General features: G+C 48.9%; 1 protein-coding gene across 1 annotated transcript in view; it reads left to right on the top strand.

The window, feature by feature from the left end:
* The window catches only part of LRRC45 (leucine rich repeat containing 45), a 366,996-nt gene that overhangs the window by 106,495 nt on the left and 237,486 nt on the right, over positions 1-23,015 (top strand). The window contains exon 5 of the mRNA XM_069655316.1: positions 16,973-17,151. Within this exon, the coding sequence (XP_069511417.1) occupies positions 16,973-17,151 (179 nt within the window). The remainder of the gene's footprint in view (positions 1-16,972; positions 17,152-23,015) is intronic.

Consider the following 23,015-nt stretch of genomic DNA (forward strand, 5'->3'; position numbering starts at 1 on the left):
GGTGGCAGAAGATACAGTACTGGCCACGTAAGATTTCATATTGAGTGATTGATCCAAAACCACACCCAGGATTTTAACCTTAGGAAGAGTAGGGATTAGGGCGTTTCCCAGCTGGAAGTGGGCGGACATCTCCTCCCTCCTCCCTCCTTCATCCTCCCTCCTCGCCTCTACATCTCAACTTCTCCTCCTCTGAGACCTTAACATCCACTTGGATACTTCATGTCCTTCTGCAGGACTCTTTTTACTATCTCTATCTCTATCCCTCTCCTCTTCTCTCTAGCTTGACTCACTTTTCAGGGTACACCCTGGATGTTCTGATCTCCTCAGACCTCCCCCTCTCCAACACCCTCACCACTCCTCTCTCCTAGAGTGATCACTTTCTCCTTTCCTCCCATCTCTCTCTCTACCCCTCAGGCCAAGCCGTCTCGGGCACTGCCACCTACCTTCTCGGTCATCCGACCAATGAAGCATGTGTCAGTTGAGACTTTCGCCGCTACTTTCTCTCCTCCTTCTGCACCTTTTGGCTGACTCACATCCTTACACAGCCCTATCTAACCTTAATCTTTCTATCTCTTGATGTACTTTCCCCTGTCATGATCCGCTTGAAGCCCAAATCCAAGTGCAACTCTTGGTATGACTCCAATCTCATCACCGTCAAACGCAAGTACAGGGTGGCTGAAAGGAATTGGAGAGCAAACGGGTGCACCCTCTGACAAACTGGCCTGCCGACTGAACCAAAGGCAGTACAGACATTGTCCTTGCCAAGAAGAGAGCACCCATCCAAACCCGCGTCTATGCGGCATCTAACAACTCAGCCAAACTCTTCAAAATCGCAAAAAGCTGGCCAATCCTGCTGCAGTTTCTACCACTCCGGTTCCATCCCAGGCCCTCTGCACGGGCTTGGCCTCCCATTTCATCACTAAAACTCAGGACATCCTGTCCACCCTCTCTTACTCTTCCTCCTCTCCCTCCAATCCTGCCCTGCCTGTGGCCTCCTCCCCTCCTCCCTTCTCTTCTTTCCTTTGTTCACCCCTGACTACGTTTCTTGTCTCGTCCGATCTATGAAAGTCTTGTCTAAACAGGTTCTTCCCTGTTCATCCAGAACCATCAAGGACCACATCGACACCCTTGCTCCAGCCTTGGCCGATTTGTGGAATCACTCTTTTGCCACTGGACCCTTCCCCTCACCCTTAAGCACTCCCTTGTGCACCCCCCCCCCCTAAAGAAGCCCTCTGACGATCCTTCCGCTCCGGCTTACTATCGCCTGATCTCCATCACTCCTTTCCTGGGCAAACTCTTGGAAAAGCTAGACATCTCCCAGCCTAATCGTCACACTGAATCTGTTGGTTGCCTCCATGACCACCAGTCTGGCTTCAAAGCAGCCAAAAGCACGGAAACTGCTCTCCTGAACATCCTTGAAGACCTGCTCTCTAACCTTGATTCTAACCTTCCTTCTGTCCTCATTCTCTTTGATCTTTCTTCTGCTTTTGAGGGTCAACCATGCCATCCTGCTTAATCGCCTCGGTATCACTGATCAGGCCCTGGCCTGGCTGACCTCCTTTCTCACTGATGTACCCTATTGGGTCCAGCTGGGGTCCTTCCTCTCTCTACATGTGGTGTTCCCCATGGGTCTAACCTTTCTCCCTGGCTGTTCAACCAATACCTGCCACCTCTTTCCCACTGCATCGCTGCTCTCTGCTCCAACTTTCAGTGTTATGCAGATGACATCCAGCTCTCTTTCAGGTGCTCGTCAGCCGTCTCTACTCCTTCTCTTATTTTTATTTTATATGGTTTGTTACAAACCTTTAAAATATCACACCCTTACAATTTATACTTTTTCTCCAGTATCGGCTTACAATTTACAATTAAATAATCACACAAAATGGCATTAAATTAGTTATTTTGTTTTAGATGACAATTGATCTCTCTTTAAACAGTCTTATTATGTCCTCCAGAAAGGAAGTCAGAGCAATTGTTAATTTTCTATTTGAGTCTTCGAAACAGTCTTCAGCATTCAACGTTTGGTAATCTGCCATAATGTTTCCTAGCTGCTTTGTTCTTTCAGTTCTTAGAGCAGTACAAAATAACGTCAAATGTTATTGTCTTGATTATTGCACAATCTACATTTTCTGTCCTTATTCTCTTTATTTGTCCAATGAGAGAAAATATCTTTAGTCTTAAACGAGTTGAGGTGGAATTTCATGTATATTAATTTGCGCTGCTTGTCGAGATATCTTTCCAGATATCTCGGCGTCTCATTTAGACTTTTTGGTTCGCTTGGTACTAGCTGCATGATTTTGTGTTTAGCTCTCTGTTCTCCTGTATTAATCCAATCACGCAGCCAGTATCTTTCTTTATTAGTTTTAAAAAAAAAAAAACATTTTGGGCTTGTTTCGGGTCTGTTTGTAGCATGTCTATGTGGAAATCTTGCATCGGTTTCTCACAATGTTCAGCCCACAGCATTAGGATTGTATTATCTTGAATTCTGGCAATACCATTTCCATCATCATTTTGTGATATAGCATGTTCCAGCATATTCCTGCATTTATAGATGGCAGATTTAATTCATGTCTAATACATGCTGTTGGACTCCTTTGGGCAACCATAGGACCTTCTCTCATTCCAGCATGTCTGTCCGCAATTCAGGAGTGGTGTGCCGCCAATGATCTCTGCCTTAATTCCACTAAGAAGGAGATCCTGGAGGCCACCAGGGGGCACACAGGCAATGGCAGCCTGATTTGCGAGCTCCTCCTGAGGCCCGGTCGGTACGGGGTCTGAGCCCCCCCGAGACCTCCCCCACGGAGCGCAAGCGGGTCGATTGGAGCGGCGACCCCCCAGCACCCCTGCGGAGCGAAACAACGGGGCCTGGGAACCGTCGGACGACGGAGTTCCACGGACGCGGCGGCGGCAGCGGGACCGTCGCAGGAGGCCGAGAGCACAGCCCTGTGCGGAGCATGGGGAGAAGCGAGCGGACCCGTCGGCGCTGGCCTTCGCCTCCCCCTTCAGGAGGCGCGAGCCGCCGGGACGCCTCGGGGTGAGGAGACTCCCGCTGAACAGGAGCGCCGAGGGAAGCCGCGAGGCCGCTCGGGGAGCCGCGGCCTGACGGGTACGAGACACGGAGGGGGGGCGGCCGGGCCTCTTTTTCCACCGCCAGCGGGACCCTGCGTGGGCCGCGGGCAGGACACCAGAGGCCCACGCCGTCCCATTGAGGGCCGTGACCCGCCGCCTCGTGGTCGCACAGAGCGCCCCTCCCCCCCACTCCAGTGGGCGCCTAAGGGACACTACAGGACCCGCTATCGCCCCACCCCCCGGGTGTGTGGCCCCCGCTGTGGGCAGATGGGGCGTGTGCCCGCCCGGGGGCAACTCTTAAGGAGCAACTTGAACACCCAGGAGGGGTGGGGGAAGGTGTAACCCCCCAGGGGAGGCCCCCAATGAAATAACATCACCACACCACCCTGCAGAGGCAAAAGCACCCCTCACCCATTCCAGAGGGGAAGTATCGTTTTGCGAAAATACAATCGAGGAGTACAGGAGGTATTGCGGTGGTAAAGCGGAGGCCACCCTGGGTGTGAGGCCCCCGCCCGAGGCTGGTGGGGCGAGTGCCCGCCTGGGGGGCATCAATCAAGGACCAGTAAGACCGCTCGGAAGGGGTGAGGAGGGTATACCTTGCCAGGAGAGACCCCCAACGAAAAGAAGACAGCATACCACCCCGCGGAGGCAATAGCACCCCTCCCCCACACTAGAGGGAAATTAACTTTCTAATAAATAAAATCGAGGTGCCGGGGGTCAACCTAATGGACTGGCAGCAGAACCTGCAAAAATATCGGTACCGAGACCCGGACCCCCCCGTTACAGGACCACCCCACGGTGAGGGAATGGCCCATCTGAAACCTCCTGCACCCTCCACGGCCGCAATGGAGCGGGGCTTCGCCTCCATATTGCAAGAGATCCGAGATATGCGGGCGGACATTGCCCAAAAGTTTGAAAAAATGGACCACCGGGTCGATAAAGTTGAGGACAGACTCCTTCAGGTCGAATCCAACCAATCTTCAGCGGCCACCCTGGAAGTAGAGGTAAACATGAGGCTAGCTGCCCTGGAAAAAAGGGAGGAGGAGAGGTCAAGACAGATGGATGACTTCGAGAACAGGGAGCGGAGAAACAACCTCAGGATCTTTGGGGTCCTGGAGACGGAGGGGGAGACGGAGAGGGAGCTGACCCGTGTGGTGCGTAACATAATTGCCCTCCTCTTTGAAGAAGAGATGACTACAGAACCCATATTCGATCGGATACATAGAGCGGGAGGTCGAGCAGGGGGCCCCCGGTCGATTCTGGTGCGGTTCCATTACTATCTGGAAAAGACGCGGGTGTTGGAGGCCGCCAGGAGGGCCCAGGAGATCACATACAACAACTCCCAGATCTCCATTTTCCAGGACCTCTCAGCGTACACCCTGGCCAAACGGAGGATGTGCCGCCCCCTTACGCAGTTGCTGAAGGAGAAGGGAGTGCGATACAGATGGGGCTTCCCCTTCTCCCTTACATTCGAGTACCTGGGCCAGAGAACGACATTGATCTCGGAAGAAGATATTAAGGGGGCTATCCAGGACTATGTCTCTGATCCAGCGCCCCGTCAGGAGCCACGGGGGCCGGCCGGGGTCGGAGCTGGAGGCCCGGGCCCACCGAGAGAAAGACGGAAAAAGTCAGGAGCGAGAAAATTCAGGAGAATAAATACACCCTCCCCAGTGAAAGAGGGGCAGCAGAACGACTCTGAGGGGCAGTAGCTGGGCAGTCCCAGTGTGAACGCGGCCTCTGGAGCTCCCCAGGGGACACGGGTTTACTTGAGGGTGAGAAGTCCGGCAAAAGAAAGGAGAAGAGGAGGAAACTAGAAGCCCCATGCAAAGCAAGTTGGGTGGGTAAAATCGGGAAGGGGATTGAGTGGGGGGGGGCTCATGATAATGTGCTTGTTAATGATCGCCTGGCCGAGAGGGGCAGGCTGGTGGTCCGGCCAAAGTGCCAGTGATGGCTGAACTATCGGGCTGGACGCCGGGGCACGGGGTGGGGGGACGGAAACAAGTTGGGGATTGTTTGTTAAGGAAGGGGTTTGGGGGTCAGTTGGGGAAATATGTCAGGAGTGTCCATAAGACAATTTATGGGGAGCTCGAGAGAAGAATTGTTGCGAGGCAACCATCCGTTAGAATAGAATTCATAGACAATGGCTGATGGTCCGCCGGCCCTGTGGGTGGGCACCCTGAATGTTCGGGGCTTGAATACCCCATCGAAGAGGTCCCTGATCTGCAGGGAGTTTAGGAGGGCTAAACTAGACCTTTTTGTTTGTGCAGGAAACACACTGGGCAAGGGGAAAGGAGCCCAGGTTGCGGGGGGGGGGGATCGAGGAGGTCTTCCATGCGTCCCATAGGGCCAAAAAGAGAGGGGTAGCCATCTTGGTAGCTAGAGATGCAGGGTTTGAGAAGGAAGACATCCAAAAAGACCCGGAGGGAAGATACCTGTTGGTCAGGGGCACCCTACGGGGCTCCCCCCTCACTCTGGCTGTAGTGTATGGCCCCAATGAAGGACAGGCCCTATTTTGGGAAACTGTGAGAGATAGGATCAGATTATTCGTGCAAGGCCCGCTAGTGGTAGGGGGAGACTTCAACATGGTCCTTGACCAGACTATGGATAGGAGAAGGGTAGACCCCCTCACTCCCAGAACTACAGATGAAGCCATGGCAAAATCTTTCCAGAGGGTAAACGAACTGGGCCTAACTGACACAATTCCTCTTCCCAGAGAGGGAATCCCTTCCTTCACCTATTATTCAGCCATGCACAACTCCTTCTCCCGAATAGACCACGTCCTGGTAGAGGAGACACTCAGTCCATATGTGTCAGGCTACAGAATAGACCCTGTACCCTGGTCAGACCATGATTTGGTTAAAGTTACAATTGCGTTGGGGTGGTGTAGGGAGCGCAGAGGGCGTTGGAGGTGCAACAACGCTCTGTTAAAGGATGGGGCCCTCTTTCAGGAGGTCTTGGACTCCATAACAGAGTTCTTTGACCTAAACGACAACGGGGAGGTCGCCACTCACACGCTCTGGGACGCCTTCAAGGCGACCCTGCGAGGGGTCCTCATAAAACTGGGGTCCCAGAAGAAAAGGGAGAGGGAGATACAGGAGAAGGCCCTGAGAGTTAGGATATCCCGCCTCCAACCGGCGAGCTCTCCGGGGCGCCCATTAGAGGGTGACCGGGTGGCCGCCCTCGAAGACTGTAGGCTACAGCTTAAAGATCTGCTCCTACATAAAACAGAAAGGTGCCTCCAACTAACTAAACAAAAATACTATGAGAAGGGGGACATGGCGGACCGAATCCTAGCCTGGAAGTTGAGGGAGGTTCAGAGGAATAGAAGGGTGAGGGAGGTGAGGGACGCTCAGGGGCGCCTTGGCAACGACTCCCCCCCCCCCCCCATATCGGTGAGGCTTTCCGCCAATATTACACAGCCCTCTATTTCTCAGAATATGATGGAGATGATGGACAGATAGAAACCTTCCTTGATTCAATACAGATTCCATCCCTCTCAAGGGAAATGGCAGAAGGGACAGAGGGCCCGGTCACTGAGGAAGAGGTGGACAAGGTGATCTCTGGGATGAAGGTGGGAACCTCCCCCGGGAGGATGGCTTCACAGTTTTCTTTTACAAAAAGTTCCGGTCCTCTTTGATCCCATACTTGGTGCGGGTCTTTAACGAAGTGCTGGACGGGGGCATACTCCCCGAGTCTATGATGGGAGCCGTGATAGCAGTCCTGCCCAAGGAGGGGAAGGACCCCTCGGAATGCTCCTCCTATCGGCCCATATCATTGTTAAATGTTGATGTGAAGATCCTGGCCAAGGTGGTGGGGAAAAGGCTGGAAGGCATAATGCCGAAGTTAATCCACGGGGATCAGGTGGGCTTCATAAGCGGGAGGCAGGACTCGGATAACATCCGCAAGACCCTAGACCTGCTCCACTTTGCCCAAACATTGGGACTTGACGCTTGTGGCCTCTCACTAGACTCGGAGAAGGCCTTCGACCGGGTCGAGTGGCGTTATATGGAGCTTCTCCTTCAAAGAATGGGCTTTGGGACCCACATCATGAGATGGGTAACTGCACTCTATAGAGCCCCCACAGCGAGGGTACAGGTAAACGGGACACTGTCTGGGTCATTCCCCCTCTCCCGAGGGACAAGGCAGGGGTGTCCACTCTCCCCTCTGATCTATGTCCTCACCATGGAGGCCCTGGCAATTGCGGTTAGAGCTCACCCGGGCATTAGGGGAATAAGAAGGGGAGAGATCGAGTTCAAGCTTTCCCTGTTTGCGGATGACATTTTGGCCTACCTAGTGGATCCGGGCTCTTCCCTCCCCCCCCCCCCCTGGCCCTGGTGTCAGCATTTGGTCGATTCTCGGGCCTAAAAATAAACACTGCAAAATCAGTCCTGCTCCCAATGCGAATAATAGACCCGGTACTCGACCCCCTGAATATGTTCCACGGGATCAAGGTGGAGAAGGTCGCTATACGGTACTTGGGGGTTCTCCTCACCAGAGATATGTCGAATCTGGGCTCCGCCAACTATGGTCCCATGATGACGGAGATCACTGCAGACTTGAGGAGATGGGGTAAAATTATCCTCTCGTGGTATGGCCGAATGACGGCCGTCAAAATGAATGTCCTGCCACGGCTCCTGTACCTATTCACAGCACTCCCGACCAGGGTCCCGGCACAGAACTTCAAAGACCTACAATCGTGACTTTGTGTGGCAAGGCAAGACCCCGAGAACTGGAAGGGCCGTCCTGACCCTACCTAGGGAGGAGGGGGGATTTGGGCTGCCAGACTTTCATCTCTACTTCTGTGCTGCCCAACTGCGTGTCCTTCTGGAACACATGAAGGAGGGGCTGAGAACGTACTGGTCTTACCTGGAGGATATGGATGCCCAACCCCACAAAGTCCGCGACCTCCTGTGGACGCCTCGCAGGGAAATCCCAAGACGCTTACGGGCTCACCCGACCCTGGGAGTCCTATGGGACATCTGGAAGGAAGGCCCTCAGACCGCTCACCTCACCACATGGCCGTCTCCAATGTCATCTCTCTGGGGACACCCCATCAACCTGGGAGGAAGAGGGTTCAGGCACTGCCAGATCTGGTCAGACAAGGGGATGGAATGGGTGGGGCAGATGTTCAGGGACGGTGAATTCTTACCCTACGAGGAGCTCAGGGAGGCACTGGGTCGTGACTCAATATCTATCTTCGAATACCTCCGCCTGAAGGGCATCCTCTGTGACCCATCATGGGGCACCAATCTCCGAAGACAGTTGACCCCCTTTGAGAAGCTCCTCGATTTGGCGGCCTCCAGGAAGGGGGCGGTCTCAAGTTTGTACAGGGTCCTAAACACGTACAACCTTCAGGGCAGGAGGAGTTTTCGCTTGTTCTGGGAAGGCCTGGCAGGTGCCGAAATCTCTGAAGATGATTGGGCCAGGATATTTAAAATTGCATTTCACGGAAATCTTTTCACTGCTGACATGCAGGGATGGCACAGAGACCCCGCAAAATTGTCCAAAATGTTCCCGGGAGTGTCGTCGAGGTGCCCGAGAGGGTGTGGGGAGACGGGGACCAGAAGCCACATGTGGTGGCACTGTTCGAAGGTTCAAACATATTGGGAGCAAGTGAGGGACTGGATGGAGGAAGTGACCGAGGTCCGTATACCACTTAATCCCCTGACAATGCTGCTGGGCCTCCCCCCAGAGGACACAGAGGTGCACCGATACCCTAGGATGTGGGAAACTATGTTAAGGGCTGGAAGAGTGGCTTTGGCCCAAAAATGGAAAAGTCCAGAGGCCCCCTCGAAGGAGGACTGGCTGAAAAAGGTCTAAAATATGTTTTTGATGGACAAATTGACAGCCATGGTAAACAACAATATTGGCTCATTCCTCACGGACTGGTCGGGTGTCCAGCAATCCTGGGGATGGAATGTGCACTGAACCCACCGAAACGCCCCCCACCCTGGAGACGACGGGATTGACTCTATCTTGCAGGTCAGTCAAATTTGGGACCCTAGGACCCGGGGAATGGCAGAAGCCAGCCAACTGATGTCGTGGTTATGCATCGCAACAACTCTGTGACAAGGGAGACGGAGGCATCTCCGTGAGTCTCCCAAGAAGAGCACTCTGAACTGGACACGGGGAAGGGCGGGGGAATCCAGGGGTGGGGAGGGTGGGTAGGGGGGAGAGTGGGGGTTTCACTGTTCTTTTTCCTGGTTTGTTTGTAAAATTTAAAATGCCAATAAAAACGGAAGTTTAAAAAAAAAAAGGAGATCCTCCTCATCGGAACACCAGGTCCCTCCTTTCCTCCCTCTCTGGCGGCCCACTCTGGGCCCTCTTCCTGCTCCTACCCGTGATGCTAAGAACCTTGTGATCATCTTCGACTCCACCCTTTCCTTCTATCCTCACATCTCCGACGTCTCTAAGAAGTCAAACTATCAGCTGTACCTCCTCCAAAGGTATTCTTCCTTTCCACACTTTCCCCCAGAAGCTCACTGTCTCCAGAGCCCTGGTCCTCTCTAGGCTGGATTACTGCAACAGCTTCTTTCTAAATCTTCCTGCCTCTACTCTCCATCTTCTATAACTTATTCAGCACAGGACTACGAGACTTATCCTTGGCCTCAAGCCCAGGGATCGTATCTCTCCAGCCCTTAAATCTCTTCATTGGCTCCCAGTGGTGGCAAGGATCAAGTGCAAGACCCTTTGCATCGTCCACAAGGTTTTCTTGTGCCTGAGACCGCACTACCTCCAACTCTCTTCCTAAACATCTACCTTCTCGAGCTCTCCTCTCATCCAACTCCAACTCTCTGAGGGTCAGTCGCTTTTCCAAGCAGAGAGTTGGGGGCAGATCCCTTTCTTCAGCTGAGGCCTCCCTCTGGAACAGCCTCCCTCTGGAACAGCCTCTCAAACTTGAGCAGAACCACGTCCAGTTCCTGAAGCAACCCAAGACCTTCTTTGCTTCCCCTTTCTGTCTTCCTCTCCCCTGCTGATTACCTGTCTGTTCCATGCACTGGTCACCTGGCCACCCTCTGAACTTGGGCCAGGTCCCTCCATGTCCAGTTGCATCTCGCACTGTCTCTTGGCTCCCCGAGCACTTGTGGTCTGTACCTGTAACCATACAGTCCCTTCTTGCTGCACTTATGAGCCACCCGTTGGCTGCACTTTATAATTACTTGCACTGTGCCACCTGCTGGCTTCACTTTTTGATTACCTGCACTTCTCTAACTACCACCCACCCTCCCACTTATCCCCATCCGCTTCTTTGCACTTGCGTGATCTGAATGACACAAACCCTTGTAAGATCGTTGTTTTGTCCTCCCTCTGTTTCCCCCCCTCCTTGTCTTGTCGCGCCTAGAAACACCTGTTTAAAGGCGTGCTATGAATGCCAAATCTCATCAATAATGACTCATGGAGTGAAAAAAGTGGTGGGATGGAGGGGTAGCATGGAGGGGTGGATCAGGAAAAGCAACTGAAGCATTTGTCAAACATGACTCGTCATAACCTATTGTTATTGAGTATTCACTATGTTACATCTTTTAGTGCAACATGTGTTGCGTGCACTTATTGTGCCCTAGATGTTCTGTCTATTTTAGCTGTCCAATGCTTGGTGCAATGTGAGCTGTGGGCTAGTTGCTGTGTTTAGTGTGTTCTAGGTATTCTTTGCTATGTATGCCAGACACCCTGTACTGTACGTGCTAGGCATTGTTGTAGTGATTGAATGCCCATTTTATGCTGGATACAGTGTGCACCAGGTGCTGGAGCCATTGTTTGCTAGACGCAGTGAGCTAGTTGCTCACTGAAGTGGATGTGAGGTTTGTATTATTAACATTATTAGATGATTATGTTGTTAGTTTTTAAAACAAAGCACATAAGGTGTCAGTGGTTTGTCTATGCAGAACCGATACCAGCTCCTTCAGCGTCAGCAGTTCCAGACACTCCCCATTTCCTGGGCTAATCCTAGTCCTTTTCTTTGTTATTCATGGTTGTGTCATTGGTACCTAAACTTCTTAACTGTTTTATCCAGATCTCCTTAGCAGTACAGATCTCTGGGGCTTGGTGAACATCCAATATTCAAGCTTTCTGTATTCTTAGTCAAAATGTTCCAGAAAGCTTTAGAGTCAGACCTCACTTCTGCTTCACAGAGTGCATTCCCATTCATTAGCTGTTTCAATCCTCTTAGCTGCTAAAGATGACTTGTATTCCCGGTGCCTTAGCCATATTTCAGTAACATCCACTGTCCAGTGTTTTGACGCTTCCAGGAGAGATCTTTTCTTATCCCTACAGTTATCAGGCAACCAAGGTTTGCAAGGACGTGGCCCATTTTACTTGCCTGAAGCCACAGGTCTAAATATATTCTTGGAAATCTTAATGAAGTCTGCATAAGAACTCGGAATGATGGCTGGATCTGTATTTTTTTTTTTTTGGTATGTCATTGTTTCTGACTTCATTGCAGAAATAACTTGGGGGCCAATATGCTGTTATTTCTGCAAGTCCATCAGAGAAACCTATTCTTAGGCCCCCTTTATATTTGAAGCAGTGTGTATTATGGGCTTCCCTGCCAAGCACCCATCTGTGGTCCATTTGAGAGAGAAAGGGATTATGATCACTCTCAGAACATCTGCCATCTGTAAGGCCAGAGAAAAAATACATATTTTTAGGGTTAAAAGTTGAATAAGATAAGCAGGGACAGAGTTCACCTGAGGTAGGGGCCGGCCTGGTATTTGGAGGCGTACATTGTCATTGTATATGTCCTGCAGGTATATTGCCATCATTCTGATTGCTTTTTCATACTGAAGAGGTTAAGGAAAAAACGGATAGGCAATGCATGCTGGGGTTCTGACGGACCATGTATGGGTTTACATCTCTTTTTATTAATTGATTGTTTTTGTGCCTACTGTAACAAATGCTTGGCTTTGGCATCACTACTAACCATCAGTGGCCAGCATACACATTTGAACATTGCTTTGGTGTTCACAGAAGAAAGAGATCAATGATTTTATTCTGAGCATGACCTTTTACAAAGTAAAGCATTTTTTGAGAGACAAAATTATGTATAATCGTGCCAAAAATGCTATGAATAAAAATGAAATCATATTTTTAACTTGCTCTTTTTTAATATTTACAAGTTTAGTTTCTTATCACTTCCACATTATATTGTGGACCATAATAAAAATGCGATCCATTTCTTAATAAGCAAAGCACATTATCAAAACCCAGAATAAATAGGTTTTTTCTGTTTACTCTTAAGTAAGACCGTGGTTAGGTCATTAATTTAGTTGTTTATATTGGCAGGCATCCGGGCACTACAAAACGTAAACATAGAACCGAAAACAAACATATAAATGCATCTTTTTAACAAAAAAGAACAGGAGGATCATGACTATCATTCGGCTGAACTCATATCAAATATGAATCTAGTTTTCTGAAAACTAATACACTGAACACCGGGTCAGTTAAAGTGCTTCCTAAATTACCCAAGGTAGACAAAACCTTCACAAATGGTGAAGGTTGAAGTATAGCATCATAAACCTGTTACATTACAGTATGTTACATCTACAGTAAAGTTAAACCTAACATTAATAAAGTCCATCTTTTATATATCAGCCCCTCTTCTTAGCACTCCAAATCCCTCTATCTGAAAGTCTGCTCTGCGGACCACCACGCAACCCATCCAACCCCCAAAATAATTGGCAGATGTTTAATGGTAACACACTTATTTACAAAAGGCATTTATATCGGTGGTGAGTAAAACCGCCACAAACAAATTTATTTTCCACTCTTGCAGTTTAGTTGGCTTCCTCTTGAAATACAAACCAGAATCTACAACTACCATAATGCACATGTCCTCCGACCTATTAAATCATACTATTGTATTAATATGCCTCTTATTTACACCATGATTTACAAAATTAGTAAAGGAGGCTGTTAAAAGAACCGCTTTAGGCTGCTTTTTATTTTAAAAAGGGAAAATGTTACAGAGAATTAGCTTATTTCTCTGATATGGGAGATGTACACCATCCCACCAGAAAATCTGGGATTACTATTAGGAAACCATGGCGTACAGTGACCTCAAAGGAACTCCAAGACCGCTTGATTCACACTGCGCTTGTCTTTTTCTATTTGGGGACAGAAATGCAGAACCTTTTCCACATTTGCTTTTAAGACATTTTAGAAACCACAAATCTGGAATGCGTCTGCGTCTTTTATGGCAAATTGCAACAGCATTCTGGTCACAAACGCGAGAATGTTGACCCCCACAATGAGTAATGATCATGTGTTGGTTTTTGTTTTTACGATGTCCTGGCACATTGGCAGACCTGATCCCATTTCATACCACAAACTCCACACCAAGACAACTCCAAATGTTGAAACTCGATGTTCTGTGAAATAGCAGGATGCTTAGAATACACCTGTCACAAATGCTCCCAGGTATCACCAATAATGCAGAGCTTGGTCCTATGAAGCTCCATGTCCTCACCAATGTAGAGCATTACATCTGCCGGTTGGTCTATTTGGTTATCTGGACTTCGGTTTCAGCTCGTTAAACAAAGCACTTCAATGGCCATCAGTCAGTTTTACAGTAGGGCTGCTTAAAAACACTAGTCTGCTAACATGTAGTGTTTGGTCCACAAACCACATCGACCATTGCAGTGAGTTCCAGGAGTACATGGATAAGCATTTTTTTACAATGTCATTTAACATATAAAATGAAGAGAAGAAATTATAACTGCAGTTGAAAAGAAAAGAAATTGTTCAAACTGTATATTTAGGAAAGAGGAAAAGGTTTTGCTATTGGAAGCATGTCGGTTTAGTGAAATGACTCTTCACTAAATTATCAAGAGAATATTAGTATTTCTCCAAAATCCACTTTAGCACCCAATATCTAGGATTCACACCCTTGTTTTAATTTTTAAAATGGAAAGAATCGCTTTTTTATTACTTTTGCAGTTTTGTTGGTTGTATTTTAAAAGAAAACGTTTCCCTTTCGAAACCTGATCCCGCTCCCCCCCTCAATACATATCCAAATGATGCAAAGAAAAGGACTGCCTGTGATAAGAAGATGCAGGCCCTCAATTCACCTTCCTTTGCATCTTGGTTGGTCGACTTAGCGCTGCCTCACATCTCACTCTACCATGCTCGGGTGTGGTTCTAAGCAAGTCTGCTGGGGCTTCTTCCCATCACCTCAATGAACGGCAATCTGGCAGGGACCAGAATCCCTTGTTTCTTCCTGAAGTACAGCCATTGTTCTCTCGTGCCTCATTTCTTCTCTGACCTCTGCTGACTTTGCTAACCACTTCACATGTAAAGTCTCCTCTCTGGGTTCCTCTTTTACTCCTTCTTCAACACATGCTAATTCACACTACCATCACCCCCTCTCTTTTTCTTTCTCCCTTTCTGTCCCTCCATCCTCTCTGACTTAGACACTGCATCTTTTCCCCCCTCTGGCTAATCCAATGTCTTCTCCTCTTGATCCTTTCGCGTCCTCCTTGATTCCCTGTACCTATCCTTAGCACGTTCCGTCTTCTCTTCTTAACCTTTCACCACATCTTACTTTCACTTTTAAACATGCAGTTATTCTTTCCATTCTAATAAAAAAAACTCCCTTAACCCTACACTACCTGGTAACTTCCATCCCAAATCACTTCTTCCTTTCCTTTCTAAATATTTGTAGTGTTTTGTACACACACATTTCCTCCTTTACAGACTTTCACTCGCATCTCCCTCCCTTCCAGTCTGGCTTCTGGCCTTCTTGCTCAGAAGAAACTGCCTTTATACACATCTCAAGTTTGCTCCTCTCGCCTGACCATGCTAACCTTTCTTGTATTGTTATTCTCTTAGATCTGCCCGCTGCCTTTGATGGTGTCATCCACCGAACTCTTCTTTCTACACTTGCTTCTCTCTGGCGTTTGAGTTGTGTTTCAAGTGTTTTACTCCTATCCCTCAGAGAACCTATTCTTTTTTTCTGGATGCGATACCCCTCCTCTCCTTCAGTTCAGCGTCTCCCAAAGCTCTTTCATTGGCCCGCTCATCTTTTCTCTTTACACCCCCTACATTGTTCTCTAATTACTTAATATAATCTTTCGTGCCATTTCTGTGCTGCTGACTCACAAGTGTTCCTTTCCTTTTCTTCTTTCACTGATGCTCTCCATTCTGCTGTCTGTCTTTATGCCATCCAGTCCTAGGTAAACTCTAATTTTCTTCATTTCTCCTGTCCCGCCACACATTGTATGGAGTAAAGCAGACCATGGAAGTCGGGCCAAGTCGCTGATCCCTGCTGTCCATGGCGGGTATGCGGCCCATGGCCTATTAGCCATGTCGCGCCCCGGTCTCGTGTCCTTCCCAGCACCTCCGGGCAAACCATTACCCGTTATCTGCATTTCCATCAAGGTTCTGTTCTATCGTTACATGACTATATCAATATCTTACTTTTTATGTTCCGATAGCCCTCAAACACCCGGTCCATACACTCATGTTCAAATCCCAATCTCACCTATCCATCGATCACTGACACTCCTGCTGCCATAGACCTGGGCCATTGGAATGCCAGGTCCCTATGCAATAAGACATCTGCAGAATTGGACCTTTTTCTACGACTACGTTTTCACTTCCTCTGCATTACCGAAACTTGGAATTTACCCCATAACTCAACTGTTACTGCCTCTCTTACTTCCGTTGCCCATGTCCCCCGAGCCATTGGTCGCAGCAGCGGCATTGGCATACTCTTTCGCTCTTCTTATTTATCTATCCCTTCACCCGTTCCCACACCTGACTATACTTCCTTTGAGTTCATCTATAAGATTTTCACTGCTCCACACGCTATTTCTTTTCTTATTGTTTATCGTCCATCTGGCCCGCTTGGGTCATTCTGCAAGGATATCGACCAACTTCTTTGTCATATTTGAATTTCATTTTCTTTGTCTTGTCTTTAAATCTCTCTATGGGCTTGCCCCTGTCTATCTCGCCACACTTCTGTCTTTCTATACTCCTCCTTGTTCTTCCTGCCTCTATCGCCTGAATGTTCGCCATCTCCCCCCGGTGCTCAATCCCGCTTCCGATCTTTCCAGCTTCTTGCCCCTCTTCATTGGAACGCTCTTCCCCTGACTCTCCGATCTCACTGTTTACTCTCTTCTGTCTTTCCCTGAAAACTCATCTCCTTCACTGTCCCTGATTGCTCGCTACCAGAATTGTTTGACATGTATCACTGATCATCATTTAGTACCATTTGTTTTTTAATTATGTGCAGCGCTTTGGACAAAAGCGCTCTATAAAATACAATACAAATACAATGGATTATCACACTTTAATGCAAACACATACACACATGCACGCACGCTTTGATTAAATGTCTGACAGCCTGTCTTCTGAGAAATAAAGAAGGCCAAGTAGCCTGCTCTATTTGTTAGTTGCCTGTTTGGCGGGTCTACAATCATTTCATAACTCTGTGCCATACCAGAGGAAACATACAATTTTCATATCAGTATAGTCCTATCCACAAGGATTAGAATGCCAGGCAATTCGCCTCTAAACAGACAATGGTGACGGCAACCAAACAAGGCAGAAACAGACAAGAGTTTCTGCCTTGTTTGGTATCGTCAGTGAGTTGCAGATGAGCCTGAAAAAGCACTGTGAGCCTGAAAAACACTTCTGGATTACACATACTAAACCCAAATGTTCTAACATTTTCCAAAATTGAGAGTCTGACGTGGCTGTTGGTATTCTTGTTCAGAGAATTGCCTGGCATTTCGCACCTGGGCAATCCTTCTGGTGGGACCAAACTGATTAAGGCAAAAATTATTGTTTATTTTTAAGGGTATATTTTGGATACATGGCCAGCATCGCTACTTCCTCTACGGTCTTGTGTGATTCTTGCTAGTCTTGCAGCCTAACTCTTGCTTGTGTCTTGCTTGTCTTGCAGCCTGACTTTGGAGTGGAATAACTTGGGTATGTGGGAGGACAGCTTCTCCCTTTTCTGTGAAGGGCTTGGATCCAATCATTTCCTCCAGCAGCTCGATCTCCGCAATAATCAGATCAACCACCAAGGAGCAGGCGAGCTGGCTGTGGCCCTTAACCGCAACTCAAGCTTGCAAGACCTGGGTAAGTAATGGTTGGGGGATAGGTGCAGATGAAGTGATGTGACATGGGTTATGTTTGATCTTTTGAGGCACACTGGTATACATTTTCTGTGACCAACTCCAATACTCTGTGTCCACCGTATGCTTCACATGTGACATAGGACACTCATTCTCAAAGTCTGAATAATTACTATGTGCATTTCCCTGCTATAACCCTTTCATAGAGTGCTCCAGATAGTTACAAGGTCTCCAGATTCTGAAATTAACTTAATGCCGTTTTTTTCCTCAGCAAGTATATTTCTCGGATCTCCTTGTCGGGTTGAATAACCACTCTGTGAAGCTTCCTCAGATTATAGCTCTTATTCCGCCAAGTGGGGATGTTGTGGCTGAGTTTATCACCTTTTACATTGCTGAACTTGCAAGCGTGATTCCTAGAAGAATTATCATAGTCACACTTATTTCAAATGATATTACTTTACTGTGTCCTGTCATCTCATAATAAACCTTACAAGAGGGGGGCGTGGCAATCTAGCCATGGTGTTGGACGTGCCTTGCTGAGCAGCTCCTGTGGATCTGGGAAATTACGCTTGAAAAACGATCTATATGCCTCAGGAATGAAAGCACAGGCGTGTGAATGGGTGCCCTGTAACATCTACAAAAACCAAGTGAATTGTGTGCAGCACCAGGAAGGAAATTGACTTGGAAGAATACGGCCGTACATAAACAAAGTAGCTAAAATGGCAGATGACAAAGGCATCACAGCCGCGGCAGCGGGAGCAGCAGAATCGACCGAAGAATGCTGGCCTTTGGGGGTTGTGCGGAGCTCTGTCGGTCGCACGCCTCGCCCCTGACATGGTGAGCAGCGGCCGCTCACATGGATATTAAGCTACTGTTTGGGAATTCGGAGCAGTGAGTGGATCTGGGACACGATGCAGTGGCTGCGCGTATCGAATGCTGAGGACCAGCATTTAGTGTTCGCGCGGCCCCCACACATACGCAACGGGCGTTCGTGTGGCTCCCCGCCACCTGTATATGCACGCTCCTTGCACCGCACAAGAAATAGAGCATTGGACTGTGTGCGGCGGAGCGATCCGCACAAAGGACAGTAGCCTTGTGCGGTAAACATTCAGCAACGGTGGACCCTGAACGTGCATAGAGCGTTATATGTGGCCGCAGATGTAACACGTGAAGAGCAGCCCGATGGAACGGTTGCTACTTTGTATAATCGACAGACGGCAGGCCGTGCGAGGGAATCGGAGTGGCTTGCAAGTCACAGTTTCTCCTCACAGCGATGTGCGGATGACTAAGAAAGACGACAGCCAGAACTCCGCTCTGCCATCATAACAGAAGGTACATGACGAAGTGCTACACTGGTGCATGAAGGGCATTGCGAGCTGGCTGGTGGAGCGCTCCTCTACTTTGGCTGGGAAACATATGTTCATAGACATAAACTGAAGTGGTCATCCCTAGAGCAGATGGGACTGATGAAATGAAGCGGGACACACTGATATGCGAATGGAAGTATAGGAGGACATCAGCACCATAATAACTGGAAGGTGCAAGAACCCAATTCATCCTGGACAGTTGCTAGATAACGGCATAATAAGAAGGAAGGCTTGAAGCAGGCTGACTGGCGATGGCGCATAAAGGTTCTCACTAAGGTGAATACAACACTGAACGCCCCATAGGCCTGAGGCATAGTGGCAGTGGAGAGGAGGGTGCACCTATTGACCCTCGGGAACACGTGAACGGGGGATTGACCACAATAGTCAGAGAAGGCACGTGGAAGGACACAGCCCACTCGAAACGCAATTTAGCACGCCGCCACATATCGCAGCACCCTGAGGACTACGCCCCTGGGCCTGACTGACCAGGTGGAGTCGCAGTAACACCAGGAAACAGGACTGGCACGATACAGGGGAGCCGGAACTGGATACGCATGCAGGATTGCATGATGTCGGTGAAAGGAGTGAGGGCCAAGAGCAAGCAACCTACAATGGAGACCTTCGCCAAGACGCAGCGGACTCCTACTGCCCCGGCACAGAGCGCAGTAGCGGCCTCCGTGGATGATACCCCAGAAGGTGAAAACCACCTGGTCCTGGCAGCCATAACTGAGCTGAGGGCCACATGGGGGGACAGCAATGACGGATCTACGGACAGCCTTGGAGAATAAAATAGATGCAGTAGGAATTGAAGTCACCCTGCTGCGACAGGCTGTCAGAGCGCTGGCAGAAAGGAGAAGTGGCCTAGAGAGTGTGGTGAAGACCAACACAGATGTCAGCACAAATAATGCGAAGGAGGTCCACATACTAAAACAGTAGGTGGCTAATCTTGAGAACTGAGCAGAAGAAGCAGAAGGCCGAGCAAGACGAAACAACATCTGGGTGGTCGGCCTGTTGGAAGGAGAAGGCCAGGACCCCACAGACTGTGTGGAAAACATGATCCTGCAAGAGATGGGGGCAGAAAGCGTTCACAAGGGTTTACGGTTGAACGTGCACATCGGGCCCTGATGCGGAAACCACGGCCTGGGGCTCCACCTCGAGCGATAATTGCGAAGATCCTGAACTATAAAGACAGAGAGAAGATTCTGGAGTACTTTCGTAAAGGTGGAACGATCGAAAGGGCATCTACCAACATCACAGCGTATCCTGACTACACTATGTTGGTGCAAAGACAGCGGTACAGCTATGTGGCGTCAAGATGAGACTGCGCACGGCTAGTAGCAAGTACATGCTATTGTACCCTGCAAAGCTAAAGGTCTTGCATAAAAGTAGAGCTTTCCGGAGGAAGCTGCGGCATGGCTGGACTTGCAGGGTTATCCGGAGCGAGATGAAGAGTAAGAGCGTCAGAAGCACGATAAGTGAGGTGGATGTATCGTGAATACTAAGGGGATAAGTGGGAGGGGAGCCCCAGTATGAAACTTTGAAACATTTGAACTGTATTATGGAGCTCTTGGACTCAGACACTGTTGGACTGGGATATAGTGAATAAAATGTACAAGTAAACTGGGTAGCACTAGGCGTAGTGAATTTGAAGTGAACAGGAGCAGCAAGATTAAGGCAACCTACCCCCCCGGAATTAGTAGTAAGGCGGCCATTAGGGCGACTTCACCCCGCTGAGCCGCAAGTACAGGCTATTGCCAGAAAGGGCTAGATGCGGAGGTGCCTGAGATCCAGCGATGGAGCTGGGCAACAGTTGGGGAGGGTGTTGTTGGGGAAGGGCAGGGAGGTGGGAGATGGGAGGGAGGAAGCGAGGTTGGGGGGGGGGGGTTTGTTGTGTTTTTAGTTAAGGGGAGTTTAAGTTGGGAAACAGGCCTATATAGATGGGTTAAGCAATTGGATTTGGACTACATAGGCAAAGGGAGGAGTGGGACTCTAACATGCCATGGGGATCTTAAAATAGTTACTTGGAACGTCAGAGGGCTCGATAGTTACCTAAAGAGGAATAAGGTTATGCTATACCTACGTAGACAGAAGATAGACATTGCCTTATTGCAATAGACTCACCTGACGCAAGATCAAATGGGGATGATTGGGAAGAAATGGAAAGGAACTGTGGTGGGTTCGTCATACTCGGCCTATGTTAGAGGAGTGATTATCTGGGTGGCGCCACACGTCCCGTTTCAGCTGTTACAGACGCTAGTTGAGACGGATGTGAGGATGGTCATACTGAGGGGATTGGTAGAAAACGGGGAGATGAGCGTTGTAAATACATATGCCCCGAACCAAAATACAGCGGCATATTTTAAAACCCTGTGTAACAAGCTCAGTATGTGTGTGGGGAGTGCGGTGATATGGGGGGGGGGGGGGACTTTAACTGCGTACTAAACCCTAAGGTCGACAGATCAGATGGGGAAAATGGATAGACCTGCCCCATCCGCTAAAGCGTTGCAGACATCGCTGAATGACGTTGGGTTCGGAGATGCATGGAGGGTGCAACACCCCCAAGAGAGGCAATATTTGCATTACTCTGCCCCACAGCAATTACAATCAAGGTTGGACTATGTCTTTGTCACACCAGAGATAATGACAGAGATCATGCACGTTGAATATAAAGCGAGGATCCTTTCGGACCACTCGCCTTTGATCCTCGGATAGCAATATCGTCCCCCGAGAGCGAAGATTCCGACATGGCGCCTCAGAGCAGAGGCGCTGAGAGACCTCCTTTTAGGGAGGATATGAGGGAGGAGATTGTTAACTACTTTGAGACGAGTACTGGCAGTGTGGATTCGACGGGCATATTGTGGGAAGCCTTCAAGGTTGTGATGAGATGGGTAGCTATAGCAAAATCTAAAGGACTGCAAGGAGGGATCTTGGCTGACCTTTGGGAAACGGATTGAGAATTGGAGAGGGCACTGAAGGGAGGAAACAATACCGAGGCAGACACTGAACTGATACTCAGGCTGTAGCAGAAATGTGCTGACCACTGGGAAAGACTGTAACCTTAACTACAAAAAATATATAGAGGCAGCATGCGGGAGGAGATAAACCAGGGAGGGTCTTGGCTATATAAGAGGGAAACCCCTAGACCCCTGGTCGGAACGATAACGAGGGAAGACGGAAGGGTGATTGATACCCAGGAGGGAGTTCATCAGGAATTTGCAGATTATTACGGGCTGCTATATGGAGATGATGGGGAGGATAATCTAGCGACGATGGTAGAAACATTGGAGGATATAGGATTGCCGCAGATCAGTGCTGAGGAAAGAGAGGAGCTGGATGCACCGATTACTTTAGAGGAGCTAGAAGACGTGGTGAGACAGTTGCCCACCAGTAAGACCCCGGGGGCTGATGGACTCCCAAGTGAATTCTATAAAGTATTTAAAGGAGAGGTGCTCCCCCCACTGTTAGAAATGCTTAATGAGGCATATGAGCTGGGCAGACTGCCAGAGTCACTTGGAGAAGCGATTTATAATGCTGCTTCCCAAACCTAACAAGCCTGGGCATAACTGCGGTTCATATAGACCTCTGTCAATGTTAAATCAAGACAGCAAGATACTGACAGCCGTTTTGGCAAGCAGATTGAGGAGGGTTATTGGCAAACTAATCCATCCTGACCAGACGGGCTATGTCCCGAATAGGAACATATCTAATAATCATAGACTACTCCATAGGGTTATTGAGTATGGGAACGAGATCGAAGGTGAATTGGCAAATGTGTCACTGGACGCAATAAAGGCCTTCGACTCGGTCAAATGGCCATGGCTGTTGGCGGCCCTAGCTGGCTATGGGATGGGACCTGGATATCTACATTGGGCGAAAATGTTATATAGTGAACCCCTGGCCAGAGTTAAAACAGGAGCAGTGATATCGGAAAGGTGGCAACTCTGCAGGCCTACCAGACAAGGATGTCCATGGTCTCCTATGCTTTATATATTGGCCCTGGAACCCCTAGCGATATACTTGAGGCAGCAATATGACACGATAGGCATTGCTGTGGGAGGGGAATGACATCTGATCCCCCTATATGCGGATGACCTGCTGCTGTACTTGAGACACCCGGAGGAAAACCTCCAATACATTTTGGAAGTGATGGAAAGATATGCGGGGCTGTCTGGTATAGCGGTGAACCCTCAGAAATCTAGCATGTTACCATTGGGTGGATATAACGGGATCCCATTGAAACAGCTACCGGTGTTACAGATACCATGGGAGGTTAGCACATTTATATATCTAGGAATAGATATATACCACACGGTGGAAGAGGAGCATAACCGCAACACAGAGGTAGCCATTAAGAAAATCGCATGTGATTTTGGGTGAAGCTGCCTTTAGCAATGATGGGACGTGGGGCAATGTTGAAGATGGTGGTCCTACCTAGGCTCCTGCAGTATATTGGGAACATAGCACGCTTGATACCCAAGAAGTTCTTCGCTAGACTGGACAG

This window comes from Ambystoma mexicanum, chromosome 3q (assembly GCF_040938575.1).
Source record: "Ambystoma mexicanum isolate Mex_15411 chromosome 3q, UKY_AmexF1_1, whole genome shotgun sequence".
Lineage (NCBI taxonomy): Eukaryota > Metazoa > Chordata > Amphibia > Caudata > Ambystomatidae > Ambystoma > Ambystoma mexicanum.